General features: G+C 42.4%; 1 protein-coding gene across 3 annotated transcripts in view; it reads left to right on the top strand.

Annotated features, from left to right (window-relative positions):
- Positions 1–16555, top strand: part of myo1cb (myosin Ic, paralog b) — a 111059-nt gene extending 94504 nt beyond the window's left edge. For all 3 annotated transcript variants that reach the window (XM_063205812.1, XM_063205814.1, XM_063205813.1), the window contains 17 exons: positions 461–507; positions 812–892; positions 2219–2324; positions 3689–3806; positions 6372–6485; positions 7712–7788; positions 7885–7953; positions 8541–8625; positions 10594–10753; positions 11495–11578; positions 11693–11786; positions 11913–11968; positions 12187–12322; positions 13229–13299; positions 13794–13891; positions 14586–14685; positions 15051–16555. In XM_063205812.1, the coding sequence (XP_063061882.1) occupies positions 461–507; positions 812–892; positions 2219–2324; positions 3689–3806; positions 6372–6485; positions 7712–7788; positions 7885–7953; positions 8541–8625; positions 10594–10753; positions 11495–11578; positions 11693–11786; positions 11913–11968; positions 12187–12322; positions 13229–13299; positions 13794–13891; positions 14586–14685; positions 15051–15077 (1523 nt within the window). In that variant the 3' untranslated portion in view covers positions 15078–16555. The remainder of the gene's footprint in view (positions 1–460; positions 508–811; positions 893–2218; positions 2325–3688; positions 3807–6371; positions 6486–7711; positions 7789–7884; positions 7954–8540; positions 8626–10593; positions 10754–11494; positions 11579–11692; positions 11787–11912; positions 11969–12186; positions 12323–13228; positions 13300–13793; positions 13892–14585; positions 14686–15050) is intronic.

Raw genomic sequence — 16555 nt, 5'->3', positions numbered from 1 at the left:
AGAGTTTCCCAACCTTTTTTGTCTCATGTACCCCCTAAGCCTTTTCGTTGTGCCATGAGTACCCCCTAACTCGTGTTTTACATCGCCTTTTCTATTCCAGTGTGACTATGCTCCATGTATTTGTTAAAATTAAAATTTTCCCAAGTACCCCCTGCAGTGTGGTCGCGTACCCCTAGTGGTACACGTACCCCTGGTTGGGAAACATTGGTCCAGGGCAGGCAACGCTGTCAGCGGCCCTGGTCAGTGGGGTTAACATAGGGGGGAGGGATGGGTCAAAACATACACTCGAGACAGGAAATGACCAGTATACAGCATGTGTCTGTATAGTTACTCTTTCTGAGGGAGTTTGACTCTTGTATATTTCTGTCAAAAACATTTTGCAGAGAGGAAATGGCAATGTATACCAGGCTATATATAACTTTTCTTTCTGTAATGGAGTTTCTTTTTGTCTATTTTTAAGGTTTTCTGGACAAAAACAATGACCTGCTCTTCAGGAACCTCAAGGAGGTAAGAGGCTGGCCGTCAAAATAAATAAAAAGGTCGCCACTACAGTGATTGACATCAGTGTGAGATCACTGGACAACAATGGCTCTTAGGTGTAGTTGGATGATATGACGTCCACAACTGACATTCTTTGGTGTGTGTGTGTGTGTGTGTGTGTGTGTGTGTGTGTGTGTGTGTGTGTGTGTGTGTGTGTGTGTGTGTGTGTCTGTGTGTGTGTGTGTGTGTGTCTGTGTCTGTGTCTGTGTCTGTGTGTGTGTGTGTGTGTGTGTGTGTGTGTGTGTGTGTGTGTGTGTGTGTGTTTTCTTAGGTCATGTGTATGTCAGAGAACAAGATCCTCACCCAGTGCTTTGACAGGGAGGAGCTGACTGACACGAAGCGCCCAGAATCGGTGAGAACACACACACATACACACACACACACACACACACACACACACACACACACACACACACACACACACACACACACACACACACACACACACACACACACACACACACACACACACACACACACACACACACACACACACACACACAATCACACATACATATACACACACACACACACACAATCACACATACATATACACACACGCACACCCCGTCTAGACAAAGCCCGCCATTAACGGCCAGCCTATTTTATTTATTTCTTTATTTATTTGTTTTCCGACTCACGCATCTCCGCTAGCCTAGACAACTGCCTGCTGGCGCTCGTTCATCATGCCTGTGTGCGCACACAGCGAGGCATCAACATCAGCATCAGCATCAGATGTGGTGATTGTGATACTCGGGGAATCTCCACCCGGCCCGCTAGGCCCCACCATTCGGGCCCAGGGGCAGATCTAACCCTTTTGGGGCCCTAGCCGAAATATAAACGTACAGTATAGGCCCCTCAAAAGTCATTATATAAACATATAATTCTGTGTTTTAGTGCTTTTTTCCATGTTTTGTCTCCTTGTGTTGTTTACTTGACATAAGTGACACATTAAGATCCAGTCTATTTTCTGTGTGTGTTTATCGCTACTGGTGTGACACTTGGGGCCCCTATGGAGGACAGATTTGGTCTGGGCCCTAGGCAATTGCCTAGGTTTGCCTAATGGAAAGTCCGCCTCTGTTCGGGCCTCTCTCTCTATCTCTCGCCAGCCCAGCCCACGGCCCAAAGAATGCTCTGACTCTTGGGTGCCCTCCACACTCCGCTTACTGTTTTCCCTGGTGGGCCCCGACCAAGCACCCCCCCCCAACCCTCCACAAGGCCCCCCAGCTCCCACGGTCAAGCAGCCTATTGGCTGAGCGTGGGCGGCTGGCTGGCTGTTGTTGACTTGTTTGTATGTATTGTTGACCAGCGAGCCTGAGCGCTCCCTCTTCACCCCGCCACCACCAGGGCTAACACCAGCGCCACTAAGCAGCTCTCTCTCTCAGCGCCTGCCTGCCTGCCTGCCCGCGCGCTCGGACCCCTTTACAGAGACACAGGGACCTGTGTTCTCACTAGCTCCCAGACACTTTTACTGTAGTGCGCCTCCTTCTATCTCTTCCTGCCCATCCATCCATCCATCCATCCATCCATCCATCCATCCATCCATCCATCCATCCATCCATCCATCCATCTATCCATCCATCCATCCATCTCTCTGGGTCCACTCTCACTGTCTGTTTATTCCTCTCCGGTGAATCCTCTTGGTTTTCTTCTCATCGAGTGCCTCTCTGCTCCGCAGACGGCCACCCAGTTCAAGACCAGCCTGGCCAAGTTGATGGAAATCCTGATGTCTAAGGAGCCGTCGTACGTGCGCTGCATCAAGCCCAACGATGCCAAACAGTCAGGTACGTAGACCATATTATATCTCAATGCCTCAATTCTCCTGGAGAGGTACTCACACAATGATGGCAAGCAGTTGAGTACGTATAGCACCATAGGCTATCTCCATGCCATTTTCCTGAGGGGTACTCGCACAACGATGCCAATTGGTTCGGAATGGCACAGCACAGTCTCTCAATGCCATTCACTTGGCGGGTACTCACACAAGGCATGACATTGGGGAAACTTTGGATTGACTTTTGTTTTGACGTTAGTGTCATATTCATGGCTAAATCAACACGTTTTATTTTATATTACTCATTTAGTATTAGGTGAATTATCACCTGGGACAAAGTGAAATGCAATTTAATACACATAAGAAAGCGATACGCTAAGCAAATTCACTTTAGACATTGGTTTTGTTTTGTTTGGTGTGTTTGTCGGCTCTTTGGTTATTAAAATGGTCTACAAAGTAATTTTGAGTGGCTATGTGTAGGTGTACGGTATGTGTAGAAGCACCTAGACGGTGCAGTTTTGTGCTTTTGACCTTTGATGAAGATTAACGTTGTTCTGTTCCGTGTACTGTTAGAAAGGTTATGTGAGGGAGTCTTGTGGGTGAAATAGTGCAAGGCACTGAGTTTTGACTCAAGTCTTGACTGTGTGCCAGCATGTCTTTGGCGCCACACTGTACAACTGACCACTGTATCACCAGCAGGACCGCTTGTCTGCCTTAGTGCTATTGTACAGTCATTTCTTCCAGCAGTGCATTCTCTTTCTATTTAGTTTTTTGAATTGCTCAAAATTCAGTTTGCAAATGTGACCAAAAAAATACTATTTTGAATACTATGTCAAAGTTAACAAAATATGTTCCGTTTGTTTCCATTTTCAAAGAGCTATTGACCTGGAAATATTTTGATTGACAGTTGAAAGCTCATATGCCATGTATTAATTATTCACAGTAATTAAGGGGATTGTTGTGGGAGATACTGTGCACTGACCTTCACTTGCCAATTAGAATTCACTCTGTTTGACATCGTATTCAAAGACATGCATTGGTTTGCAACTCCCATCAATCACAGTTCAAAAATATGAGCAGACACACACATACACATACACATGCTCACAATGTGACAAACATGCTTTCAGATTCTGTCTCTGTCTCTGTCTGTCTGTCTGTCTGTCTGTCTGTCTGTCTCTCTCTCTCACACACACACACACGCACACACATATACACACACACACACACACATACAATGGCGAAACACATGTGTCATCTGAATTTGTTGAAGGGCACCTTTTTGTTTTTGATTCATTGCTTGATAACATAGTTATCATCACTTCTCGTTATTCATTCCTGGTGTCAACGGGTCCATGTTTGCTGTTCCGCCAGGGCGTTTTGATGAGGTTCTGATCCGGCACCAGGTGAAGTACTTGGGCCTGATGGAGAACCTGAGGGTGAGGAGGGCTGGATTCGCATACCGGAGACGCTACGAGGTCTTCCTGCAGAGGTACGCAGATTAGAAATCACATTACATTATTACATTACATTGCATTTGGCAGACGCTTTATAACCAAAGCGAATTTCAAAAGAGGACATAATCAAGCCAACATCACAAGCAAATACAAAGTGCACAGGAAATATACAGAACAACAAGTGCAGTTGCAAAGAGGGGTTAGTTTTTTTTTGTTTTTTTTTAATTAATAAAGAGTACACACACAGCACACACACAAACACACACACACATACACACACACACACACTCACACTAAACTAAAGAATGAAATCACATGCTTATCTGTGAAATAACACAGTGTGATCTGCCATGAGCATGTTTTTTGTTCATATCTTTTATTCACTACCATTACTGAATTACATTGAGAAAAGTTGTTAAATGCCATGTTGGACGTGTCCAATTTTTTTTTTTTTTTATTTGTAGTTTTAAGACTATTTACTGCTCATGTTTGCTCTTCATGCATTGTACTGGAGCAGCAAGCTTGCATATTGGCATCATACCAGATTAAGCATGTGATGATAGACTATCTCACTCTGATATACAGTGCCCTCCATAATTATTGGCACCCCTGGTTGAGATGTGTTAAAAGCCTTAAAATAAATTCAGTGTTTATTGCAGAAGAATACTGTCACACTGAAAATTGTAGGAAAGTGTAGCCTTCAACTCAAATGAATTGTAGGAAAATAAAAAAAATCCCTGACTAAAAAATAATTATTTTTCATTAAATCACCTGTTCCACAATTATTGGCACCCTTAACAATTCCCAGGAAATAAATATAATTGAAGCATTTCTGTCATTTCTACAGTAGTTTACAAAGTTTACCAGAGTATGTAGGAACATTTAATTAGTAATTCATCACTTCCTGTTTCCCTGGGGTATAACTATGACGTGACACCAAGGCCATTTCTCTTATCCACTCTTAAACATGGGAAAGACAAAGGAACACAGCATACAAGTGAGGCAGATGTGCGTCGACCTTCACAGGTCAGACAGAGGCTACAAGAAGATTGCCACTCAACTGCAGCTGCCCATATCTACTGTGAGAGGAATAATTAAGAAGTTCAAAACAACTGGAACAGTGGTAAACAAGCCTGGACGAGGACCCAAGTTTATTTTGCCACCACGCACAGTGAGGAGGATGGTAAGAGAAATCAAAATATCTCCAAAGCTCACTGTTACAGAATTACAACAAATGGTAGCATCCTGGGGTCACAAAGTCTCCAAATCAACCATCAGGCGCTGTCTACACGCCAACAAGCTGTTTGGGAGGCATGCACGGAGAAAACCTTTCCTCACCCACAATCATAAACGCAAACGTCTGGAGTTCGCCCAGCGGTATTGGGGCTTCAACTGGGACTGTGTGCTTTGGTCAGATGAGACCAAGATTGAGCTTTTTGGCAACAAACACTCTAAGTGGGTCTGGCGTGCCACGAAAGATGCGCATGCTGAAAAGCACCTCATACCCACTGTGAAGTATGGGGGTGGGTCAGTGATGCTGTGGGGCTGTTTCGCTTCCAAAGGCCCTGGGAAGCTTGTTAGGGTGCATGGCATCATGAATGCTTTGAAATACCAGGACATTTTAAATCAAAATCTGTTGCCCTCTGCCAAAAAGCTGAAGATGGGTCGTCACTGGGTCTTTCAGCAAGACAATGACCCTAAACATATGGCCAAATCTACACAGAAATGGTTAACCAGACACAAAATCAAGCTCCTCCCATGGCCATCTCAGTCCCCAGACCTCAACCCCATTGAGAACCTGTGGGGTGAGCTGAAGAGGAGAGTACAGAGGAGAGGACCCAGGTCTCTGGATGATTTAGAGAGATTCTGCAAAGAGGAATGGCTGAAGATCCCTCTTTCTGTCTTTTCCCATCTTGTGAAACATTATAGGAGAAAATTAGGTGCTGTTTTGTTGGCAAAAGGGGGTTGTACAAAATATTAACAACAGGGGTGCTAATAATTGTGACACACATTATTTGATGTCAAATAATTATTTCTTTATGTGGGATTTTTTCCCCACTGAATAAATGCACTTGTATTGAAGGTTGGATTTTTCTCTTTTTTTCCATTAAGGTCCTATATTATTTAGAGAAAAATAATAATAATTGGAAGCTAAAAAACACATCTCAACCAGGGGTGCCAATAATAATGGAGGGCACTGTATTAACTGATATAATGAATGATTAGTTTATGGTTTAGTCCTCTACATGATATCTTGTCTGCTACTGTGTAGATACTACAAGTCCCTAATGATTAGTTTATGATTTATCTGAATGGCTTGTTGATGTCGTACTCGCTACTTCATATTCCATATTTCTCCACTAATGTGAACGCTCCATTCCGTCATGATTTATGTACAAAAAAAGAACTTTCCATTGCCGATGTGTTGTGGTTTAGTCTCTGTATGTCTTTGAATGTCTGTTCATGTTTTTGTTTTATGTTACATGTTCTGTAAAGCGTCTTTGGGTATTTACTAAACTAGAAAAGCGCTATACAAATTTGATGTATTATTATTATTATTCCTCATTTCTCTGCATGTTCTCCTGTCTGTGGTGGTTTAGATATAAGTCCCTGTGTCCTGAGACCTGGCCCAGCTGGGATGGCCGCCTGGTGGACGGTGTGTCAGCTCTGGTCAAGCACCTCGGATACAAACCTGAGGAGTACAAACTCGGCAGGTCAGTCAGTCTCCACATTGTCACATTTTCAATTGTCATGCATTTCTAGATTATCATGTCAAAGTTTTTGGTGAGAGCCCGCACACCTCGATTGTTTCTTTTTTAGCAGGTGCAGCTTTTCAAGGTACTCCAGTCTTCAGTTCACTCAAAGAAAAAAGAAAAAAAGTGGTGAACTGTGAAGAAGCACTCTGTGTCGCGCTCTTCCTTGAGTGAACTGAAGAGTAGATTATCATGTCAACATGGACTCGGAAGCCGATGGGGGGGCGAAGGGGCAAAGGGGTCAGCTGGCCCCAGGCCCAGGGAGTGAGGGGGGCCCAGAACTGGGTCCTCATTACATTGTATCTATTTGATTGGGGGCCCTTTCAGATTACTTTCGTCCTGGGCCAAGCCAGAGGTGTCAAAGGCCCTGCCTGGACCACAGTATATTGTGAAAATACAGGGATACAGGGCTGTTTTTTTTTTTACTTTTTCACCCCTTTGATGACTTTACAAGCGACTTTGTTCAGTGTGTTTAATTATTACATGTGAAGATTAAGAGCTGTATTTTACCCATGCTTTACTGCATAAAGGCACCTTGGCTACAAGCCTGAAAACTACAGTCTTGGCAGGTCAGTCATCGTCAGTTAAATCGTTATTGGTCATTGTCGAGCGTCAACGGAATCAAACGGTCACACAGCACCGGCTGCAAAACAACAGAGCTATTCAATAAACACGGACGGCTATAAGATTGCGGACACTGTGTCTCAAAGGAGGCACCGTGGGGCTGTAGGGTTCATTTTTTTGTCTCTAGATAGTCATAACAACTGGAATGCTCCACTGCCCCAACTGAAAGTGAACATTTTCTTGAAGCACTTCAAGTTTCAAGTTTATTTATTTAAAAAGGGACAGCATATATTACCAGCATTTATACAAAAATGCTAAATACACAAGATTATTGCCATGAGGCTAATTTCCATATTTTGTCCCTTGACAGGTTTGATGTTCCTTAAAAAAACAAGGTTAAAACAAAACTAAAAATACACAGTTATAGTACACAGTTGTAAAATTATAGAGTCAAAGATATGTCACACATTTTAAAAATAAATTATACAAAATACAATTACAAGATACAATACCCAAATAAGTTAAAGAACAGCTGCCAGTAGTAGCCTAACTATGAGAAATATGTTGACAGCATTGACATTGACTTGGCTGATATGCATTGTACCTCTGTCTTGCCTTTATAGGTCTAAGATCTTCATCCGCTTCCCCAAGACTCTCTTTGCCACAGAGGATGCGTTGGAGAACAGGAAGCACAGCATAGGTGAGGCGATGAATAATACGGATTTCAGATCATAATGATCACAAAATAAAAATGATCAAACCATAATGTGTTTGTGCTTGACTTCCACCTTTTCAGCTACGAAGCTACAGGCAGGCTGGAGAGGCTACAAACAGAAGACCAAATATCGCAAACTGAGGACCTCTGGTGGGTGATTTCAGCTTACTGTACTGTATACAGCTACTCAAATTTCCCTTTTTTTCAACATGTCATGATTACATTCAGGTCTTGGCCACCTCAGGTGATGTTACTGGGGGAAAAGTACAATGGCATTGTCAGATGCTCAGAGATTAAAATCCTCTTTCATGTACATTCACGAAATGGACATGAGGGTTTTTTTTGCAGTGATACAGGACACTAAGATACGAAGAGTTTTTTGTCACATGCATAGAATTACTAAAAGTAAAACATGCAATGAAATTAGAGTTAGACATGGGAGTACCGTGTGTTTTGTGTAGGTGGGTCAAAGACTTCTTTGTCATTCAGTGTAACGGATGCCTTCTGCTGACTGTAACTGTAAAAAACATGACTCTTTTTATTTATCTATTGTTACAGGGAATTCATGAAAGCCTCGGCTGTCATCCACTCACTTGAAACAATTTAAAAATCATGTTTTTTTTGCAGTTACAGTCAGTGGAAGGTGTCCGTAACACTGAATGACAAAGACGACCTTTGACCCAGGTGTTCTTGTAATGGCAGTGTGTTTGATCCAGTGTGACGTGTGTGTTTTGCAGCCATTGCGATCCAGGCGTGGTGGAGGGGCATCTTGGCCCGCAGGAGGGCGGCGCGCAGGAGGCAGGCGGCGGACACCATCCGCAAGTACGTCATTCAGTTCACCCACTCTGACCTATGACGTCAACTTCAGTTCAGTCCTCTAAACAAGTGCTCATTGAACTTTAATCCAATATCGAGGAGGTCTTTGCCATGATAATGACCAACATTGGTGCTGTAAAAAGTTGAAACGAAGCAAAATAACATAGTTGAAACCACTCGTGCGCATCGCAAACATTAGAACAAAAGCCAAATTTTAATTTAGTAAAGGTATTAATAAGCTTTATAATGCGCTCAACTCAACAAAAGTAAATAGGAACTGGGTGCTCATTCCAAAAGAAATATTCAAAATATTTTGTAAATAAAGTCCTACCTAAGTTGTACTACTGTTATCTGGCAACATTGGCATTTCACTTATAGTCCTACAGTACATGGTGCCTTTATCTATGACAGCTGCACCATTTTATGGTGACGTCCCAACCATGGCATATGATATGGCACATATGGCACAGAGCTCGTACTATAACTGGTGCTGCCATGTGACCAGCTGAATTTCCAATACTTGAAAAATACACTAGCCTCCTGGTAGTGGAATTTGGGTTGAATGTCACGTATGGTAGTGGATTTACTACTGATCTGTTACCAGTCAGTGTGGATGTGATATTTTCTTACCCAGTAATTGAGTTGTCATGTGAAAATACTGTAGCATTAGTGTATTCTCTGATCTTTAGGCCAAGAGTGTTTAATTTATATTTACGTGTCTTTCAAGATTGTGACATTTACATTCATACGTCTTGAGGGAGTGCTGGTCCACATATCCACATGTGGGGGTTTAAGTGTGTGTCCATAGGATGCTTGGGGTGATGGTGGTGAACTACAGATGATGTTTCCTGGAAGTCGGTCGTTTTCTTTGAGGGGAGGAATTATTAGGCACTGAATGATCTTGCATAATCTTAAATTTTCATATGAGGTTCTGGAGTTAAACAATTGACACAGTTGACAGGAGAAGGGGACTTCCGTGTAGCATGTAGAATTGACCCAACTCATGATGAGGAGGAAAGACATTTTTTTCAAAGAGGAAGTGGAGGTTAGGTTCAATGTTAATCAGCCTTGGGCAGCATTCACAATTTTTACCGCGTCAGCGTGAGCATGGACAAGCTATGCTTCAGCGAATGCAACTACTCCAGTGTTTCTCAAACTTTTCCTGCCATTCCCCCCTTCAGAAGAAGGGTGTCTGTCTGCGCCCCCCTCGAGCAAAATGGATAAGAAAATACAAATAATAAATAGGCCTTCGTAAAATTTATTAGAGCCTAATATACACGTATATGGCCTATGATGTTCTGTAAATATTAGTGAATAAATTAATTCATATATTGTGATTGTAAAGTGAATGTGTTGACTTAATGGCAAAGCAGAAAAGTATTAAAAAAGAAAAATCTTCTGACTTCACGCGCCCCGCCTCCAATACCTCCGCGCCCCCCCTAGGGGGGCTTCCGCCCCACTTTGAGAAACACTGAACTACACAAACAGGAATGAGCACCACTGTCTGTGGTCTTTGACATTACGAATGGTGGTAGAACATAAATATTAACTAATATAGGAATATAGAAGATTAAGCAAGTGCCCACTTTAAAGGACTTTTTTCCTAAATATTGTATTTATCATTTTACCTATTGCTACATTAACTGTGATTATTGTGTGTCTTTTATGGATCTGACTCGTACATAGACCTGACCATGTAAAAAAGCTATTTTGGCTAACTCATGCACATACCCTGCAAATGTTGAATAATGTGCACTTTCCATGTCAAATAAATGTAAATCTTAAGTGGTCTCTCTATGTCCTCGCCCTCTCCGAAGCTTCATAAATGGCTTCATCTATTAGCATCAGTCATTGAACTGTACACACCAACAGAAAAAAACCATTAAGTCCAATACAACATATAATGCAATATTGTGCACGCCTGTGGTCTTGGACATTATTAATAATAAGTGTCCTCTACTGCCACCTCCACAGGTTCGTCAAGGGCTTCATCTACCGGCATCAGCCGCGTTGCCCGGAGAACGAGTACTTCCTGGACTACGTGCGCTACTCCTTCCTCATGAAGCTCCACAGGAGTCTGCCCAAGACAGTGCTGGACAAGAGCTGGCCCACTCCACCACCTGCCCTGGCCGAGGTACTGAGGCACCATAGGACTTCATTACCCACAATTCCAGAGCACTAGCTATGTTTACATGCACATTTTAAACATGATTAGAAATGGAATAACTGCATTCTGGACAAGAGCTGGCCCACCATTCCATCACCTGCCCTAGTTGTGGTGCCATACCATAACGACATCATTACCCACTATTCCAGAGCAATAATACAATATTCTGGCATATAAGAGGTTTATTGGTTTACCTGCACCTTTTGATTCTAGTAACATTTCCATCTTCCTCAGAGGCCCTCTTATACTTCATTTCCGTGTCTCAAGTGGTACAATTGTGTACTTGGGGCACAATCCATCTCATTTTCTATATGTAGTATTTTCACCCTCTTCTCTTCCATCTGCACTTTGGATGTGCGCACCACTACCTTTTTACTGTACCCGAGATAAAATAAATAAATTATTAATATAATAAAAAAGGCATAATGAACGTCATACACGAGTGCTGCAATGCTACTACTGTCTTAGGATGTTAATAATAGTAACAGTTATAAAAGTAGTAATAATACGTAGACACAGCATTTTGTATCTAGGTCAATATGCTTCACAGCTTGAACACATGGCAAACCCGCATGGCATTCCTGGCCCGTGAAACGCATATGGTTGCATTCTTGGTCACAGTCCAAGCACCGGGTCCAGAGTTACCAGAAAACCTCGGTCAAACTCTTGTGTATGTTTTTTCACATGTTTATTATCATTATTTAACAGGCGTCAGATCACCTGCGCAAGATGTGCATGCAGAACATGGTGTGGAAGTACTGCAAGGGCATCAGCCCAGAATGGAAACACCAGGTGAGTTGAAAAGCCAGAGTATGAAACCGTGCCATACATGCCATTTTTACCTCTTTTCAATTTTCATTTTTTTTTTGTTTTTGTTAATCTCTGCTGTTTTGGTGATTTCTGCAGATGGAACAGAAAATGGTGGCAAGTGAAATCTTCAAGGACAAGAAGGACAACTACCCCCAGAGCGTCCCCAAACTCTTTGTCGGCACACGGCTAAGTAAGTCCTTCTCATGTGTTCTCCTGCTTTCCCAACATTGCATATTCTGTAATACTATCGCCTTGGCTTTTGGGACTGCTGAACATGATGTACTCACATACAAATGTTTGCTATTTGTGTGCTAAGATGGAGAGGACATCAACCCCAAAGTGCTCCAGACTCTTGGAACGGAGAAGATGAAGGTGAGTCCAAGAACTCTGTGTGTGTGTGTGTGTGTGTGTGTGTGTGTGTGTGTGTGTGTGCACGCGTGCGTGCCGCGTCCTTGCGTGTGTGCATGCACTTGTGTGTGTGAGAGCTTGAAGTACTGGTGTGTGTGTGTGTGTGTGCATGCACAAGTGTGTACAAATGTGTGTTTTTGGTCTGTGATAAACACTAAGCTTTCTTCCATGATCACCGGCAGTATGCTGTTCCAGTGACCAAGTACGACAGGAAGGGCTATAAGCCCCGCACCCGGCAGCTCCTCCTCACAGGAAGCTCGGCCATCATAGTGGAGGAGGCCAAGACCAAGCAGCGCATCGACTACAATGCTCTCAAAGGTAGGACAGGCAGGACATCCCAAGCCATACTTTCAGATAAGAAAAGATTAGGATAGGATAATATATACGACAAGATAAGTGATACAATATGCCTTTATTGTCTGTGTCTCTTTGGCAATACACTGTACAATACAGTAGTCTATCAGGATTTTTGCTTTCCAAACCCATGCCTTCAGATAAGAAAAGATAGGATAGGATAACAGAAGATGAGTAAAAAACAAGATGAGATGAGATAAGATAAGAGAGATACAATAACCCTTTGTTCTGTATACAGATGAGTCATTTCTCTTTGGCAATACTCTACAATACGTGCAACAATCTATCTGAATGTTGGAGAGACCTTATTGCGTAGAAGGATCAGGAAGCGTGCTCAACACCTTGTCTTCTTATACTTTACACTGGGTGCTTAACTTCGTCAATGAATGAACTCAAATCTCAAAAGTAAGTGAATAAAGAAGCACTCATCAGATTTCTTTATTCGTTTTTAATCGCCTCACATCACAGACGTTTCGGGCTTACTCCCTTCTTCAGTATGAAATGGTGATTTCGCCTTTGACCCCAGTAGGTGTGACTTAAATAAACTTAGTTACCCAAAATGCCACCGCAGGTGTCTCCAAAAATGCCCAGTGCAGGTACCCAAAGGTACCCTACTTGGGTCAAAGGTGAAATCGCCATTTCACACTGAAGAAGGGAGTAAGCCCGAAACGTCTGTGATGTGAGGCGATTAAAAACGAAAAAAGAAATCTGATGAGTGCTTCTTTTTTCACTTACTTTTGAGAGACCTTATTGCACCATATTACACCTCCTTCATGTCTTGGTTCATGGTCCTCATCAAATTGATGACTTTCTAATTACATCATGTCTTTTTAATTTCATTCTAAAGCTGTTGTGTTTGCTTCCTGTCAGGAGTCTCTGTGAGCTCCCTCAGTGATGGCATCTTCGTCCTGCACGTTCCCTGTGAAGACAATAAACAGAAGGTGGGACTAAGGAGAATGGATGACACACCCTTTTTGCACCCCTATCCAGTTGTTAATCTGGCTTTGACGTTTTGTTGTCAGTGATTTATTTGCAGGTGCAAATAAATCACTGGGAGCATTAACAGTGTTGCGGACTTCCATCATTTATTTCATTTACTTTATTTTGTCCAGCACCTGTACTACTGATGTGCGCGCATTCTCTACCTTCTTGACGTTTTGTTGTCATATGTAACATGGATATCCTGCTGCAGTATGTATAATGTAGAGAAATATATTGACACGTCACATCCTGGCGTTTAATGTATGATGTAAATGGGTAGATGGGTGATGGGTTGCTGAGTGATGGGTTGCTGTATGCTTCCTCAATCAGATTCAACATACAAGCGCTGTACTCTTCAGTTGTCAAGTCAATTGTTCTGGTGTAATGTTGGCCTTCTGCTGTCTGTAGTCCCTGTTCTAATGTGAACGTTCTTTGCTGATGCGTTTGTGTGCAGGGAGATGTGGTTCTCCAGAGTGACCATATAATTGAGACGCTAACGAAGCTCGCGATCTGTGCCGACAAAATCAACAGCATCAACATAAACCAGGGGAGGTGAGCACTAAGACCTTGTGCCAGGCTCTATTCTCAATGGAAGCCTTTTCATTCTTTCATGTTCTCAGACTCAAAAAGTGCCAATTTTATGCCCGGGAAGGAGTAAAGAAGTCGTATCTTGGGGGCAGCCATGGTCTCGTGGTTACGGACTTGGTCTTTCAATTTGGGGGTTGTAGGTTCGAATCCCACCCTAACCCACCTGGAATCCCTTGCATCCATGGCTTAAGTGCCCTTGACCAAGGCACCTAACCTCACATTGCTCCAGAAAAAATAACTAAGTCGCTTTGGATAACAAGTGTCAGCTAAAGCCCGATTCGCACGGGATAAATATTACCTATGGACCCCTGGTAGTTCGCAATTACCCCTGGACCTCCGTGACTTTTCGGGGCGCATTCGGACGGGATAAATAAACGTCTGTTATTTAGTCAATTCACAGATATTACAAGGGAGTTCAGACTGCGCGCCTATGTAAAATTACCCCAGGACGTCTGAGTTTCGCCGAAATACAGTAGGTAATTCGCGGTGGAATTATTACCTCACAAATCGCAGACATGGCACATTCGCACAGGACTAAGAACTCAGACATTCTCTGTAATTATTCCGAATTACCGGGGGTCCATAGGTAATAAAAGTCCTGTCCGAATCGGGCTTTAGTGTAATGTCATGTAATAATGTATCTTTCTCTGTTTCACAGCATAACATTCACAGGGGGCCCAGGAAAGGAAGGGACCATTGACTTCATCGCTGGCTCAGACCTGATCGTCAACAAGGCCAAGAATGGACACCTGTCTGTGGTAGGTTTGTGTGTGTGCTTCAGGTTCCCATGGCAACTATACATATATGCAAAAATATGCCGAACTGAACAGGAAATTATTGCAAAACGTGCCTAACTAAACAGGAAATTATTTGCAGAATGCATGTACAGCTTCACTCACCCTTCAGAGTAAACAAACTGATTGTGCACATCATCGCCATGTCTGCAGACGACAAATAGTTAATTTACATGGATGTGATGCTGATATGTGAAATCTGATTGGCTGGTATCCAGAGGAAATGTGTAACAAATGCACAAGCGGATGTGTTGAATAATACACTTGACTGATAAGCTGTCATACAAATTAAATTACCCCAATTGTTTTGTAAACTTTTTCTTTTGCAGACTGCTCCTCGCCTCAATTCAAGATGATGGCAGTCAACCAAGTAAAGCACTTCCTGACTCCTACAGCGGACTTCCTGTCCAGGTCCCGCCCTCCATCTTCCTGTTTGCCAATCACGACCGCGGACTGCCTCGTCTGACTCGCCAATCACACGCCAGCTCCAATGACCGCAAACGACTCTGCTTCCAATTGTGAATTTTTCAAGCGAACTAATCAATATTTATGTTTATATATTATATTTTTTTGAGGGGAGGCAGAGGCTGGGAGTGAAGGGAAAGGGGAAATTAATACTATTCTTATTTTGAATATTATAATTTTTTTATTTGAAGCCAAGGAGTAACAATGTTTTATTGCATTTTTTTTCACCGCCTCTCACTTCACCTATTGCTCTGTTTTTGTTTATTTGTTTTGTTTGTTTGTTTTGAGGAGTGGGATGCAGTGGAATAGTGCCAGAGGTGATCTCGGTAATGTTCATCGAAGATAATCAGGGTTTAACTGTTAAAAGTTCGTCTTACTGCTTTCTCGCCCCTTTTTATCCATATTCACCTCACGCATCTGTCTTTGTTTTTCCAAACTCCTGACCCTGTGTGCCCCTGCACTCTGTGCAGTAACGCATTACAAAGCATTTATTTCCTATATGGGCCTTAGCAATAGTTTAAAAGGAGGCTTAAATTATCTCTTTACGTTCGCATACAAATGTAGACCAAGTGTAAGGCACACTTGCAATCTTTTTTTTATTTGTTTTGATTTGTTTTATGTAGGTTTTTTTCAAGGCCAACTAATAAAGTAATTGGTGGAAGGCAGACGATCGAAACGAAGTGTAAGTTGGTGTGCGGGGCACATGTTGAATGGTATAAAGTAACGTAGGGAAACCCACTCCAATCTGAGCGCTCTGATCTGTCGCATAGACGCACTTGCAGCACTCTCAGAGAAAGAAAAGAATAGATAGATAGAGAGCAGCATTGCATGGCACAGCGGAAAAACAAACTACAGACAGCGAAGAGGTGGGCAAAAAAACAGAATGATTTTGTGGTTTGGTGTTCTGTCTAATGTGTCATCCAAAAAAACAGTGCCTTTTCTTTCATCTAATACTGAGTTGGTGCAGACACTACCTTATTTATGTAACTGTTATGACCATGTTGAGTCTGAGATGTAACATTTATAACGTTGTCCTATATTTCATACTGTACAAAACATAGCCAGACTCACACGTACACAGCAGAATAAGTAGGCCCTCCAAATACACTGGATAAAAACATATAACTTCGAAGTGTTCCAGATACATATATGTCATCTAGGTAGTAGCCTACCTGTAAGTTGTGTAAAAAATCTAGTGTCTGACTTTTTGCCTCAACACTATAGCTACAAATGATATTTTTCACCAGACAGAAACGTATACAATATACACACACATATGTTGTCCAGACTGTTTATTCCTGTAAGATTACCTTTGTATTTTGTAGATATGGAAATGCTACTAAATGAATGTTGCCACATTGGACAAAAA

The sequence above is a fragment of the Engraulis encrasicolus genome, chromosome 8, assembly GCF_034702125.1.
Source record: "Engraulis encrasicolus isolate BLACKSEA-1 chromosome 8, IST_EnEncr_1.0, whole genome shotgun sequence".
Lineage (NCBI taxonomy): Eukaryota > Metazoa > Chordata > Actinopteri > Clupeiformes > Engraulidae > Engraulis > Engraulis encrasicolus.
The sequence above is the reverse complement of the archived record's forward strand: the minus strand, read 5'-3'. Positions and strand labels throughout refer to the sequence as shown.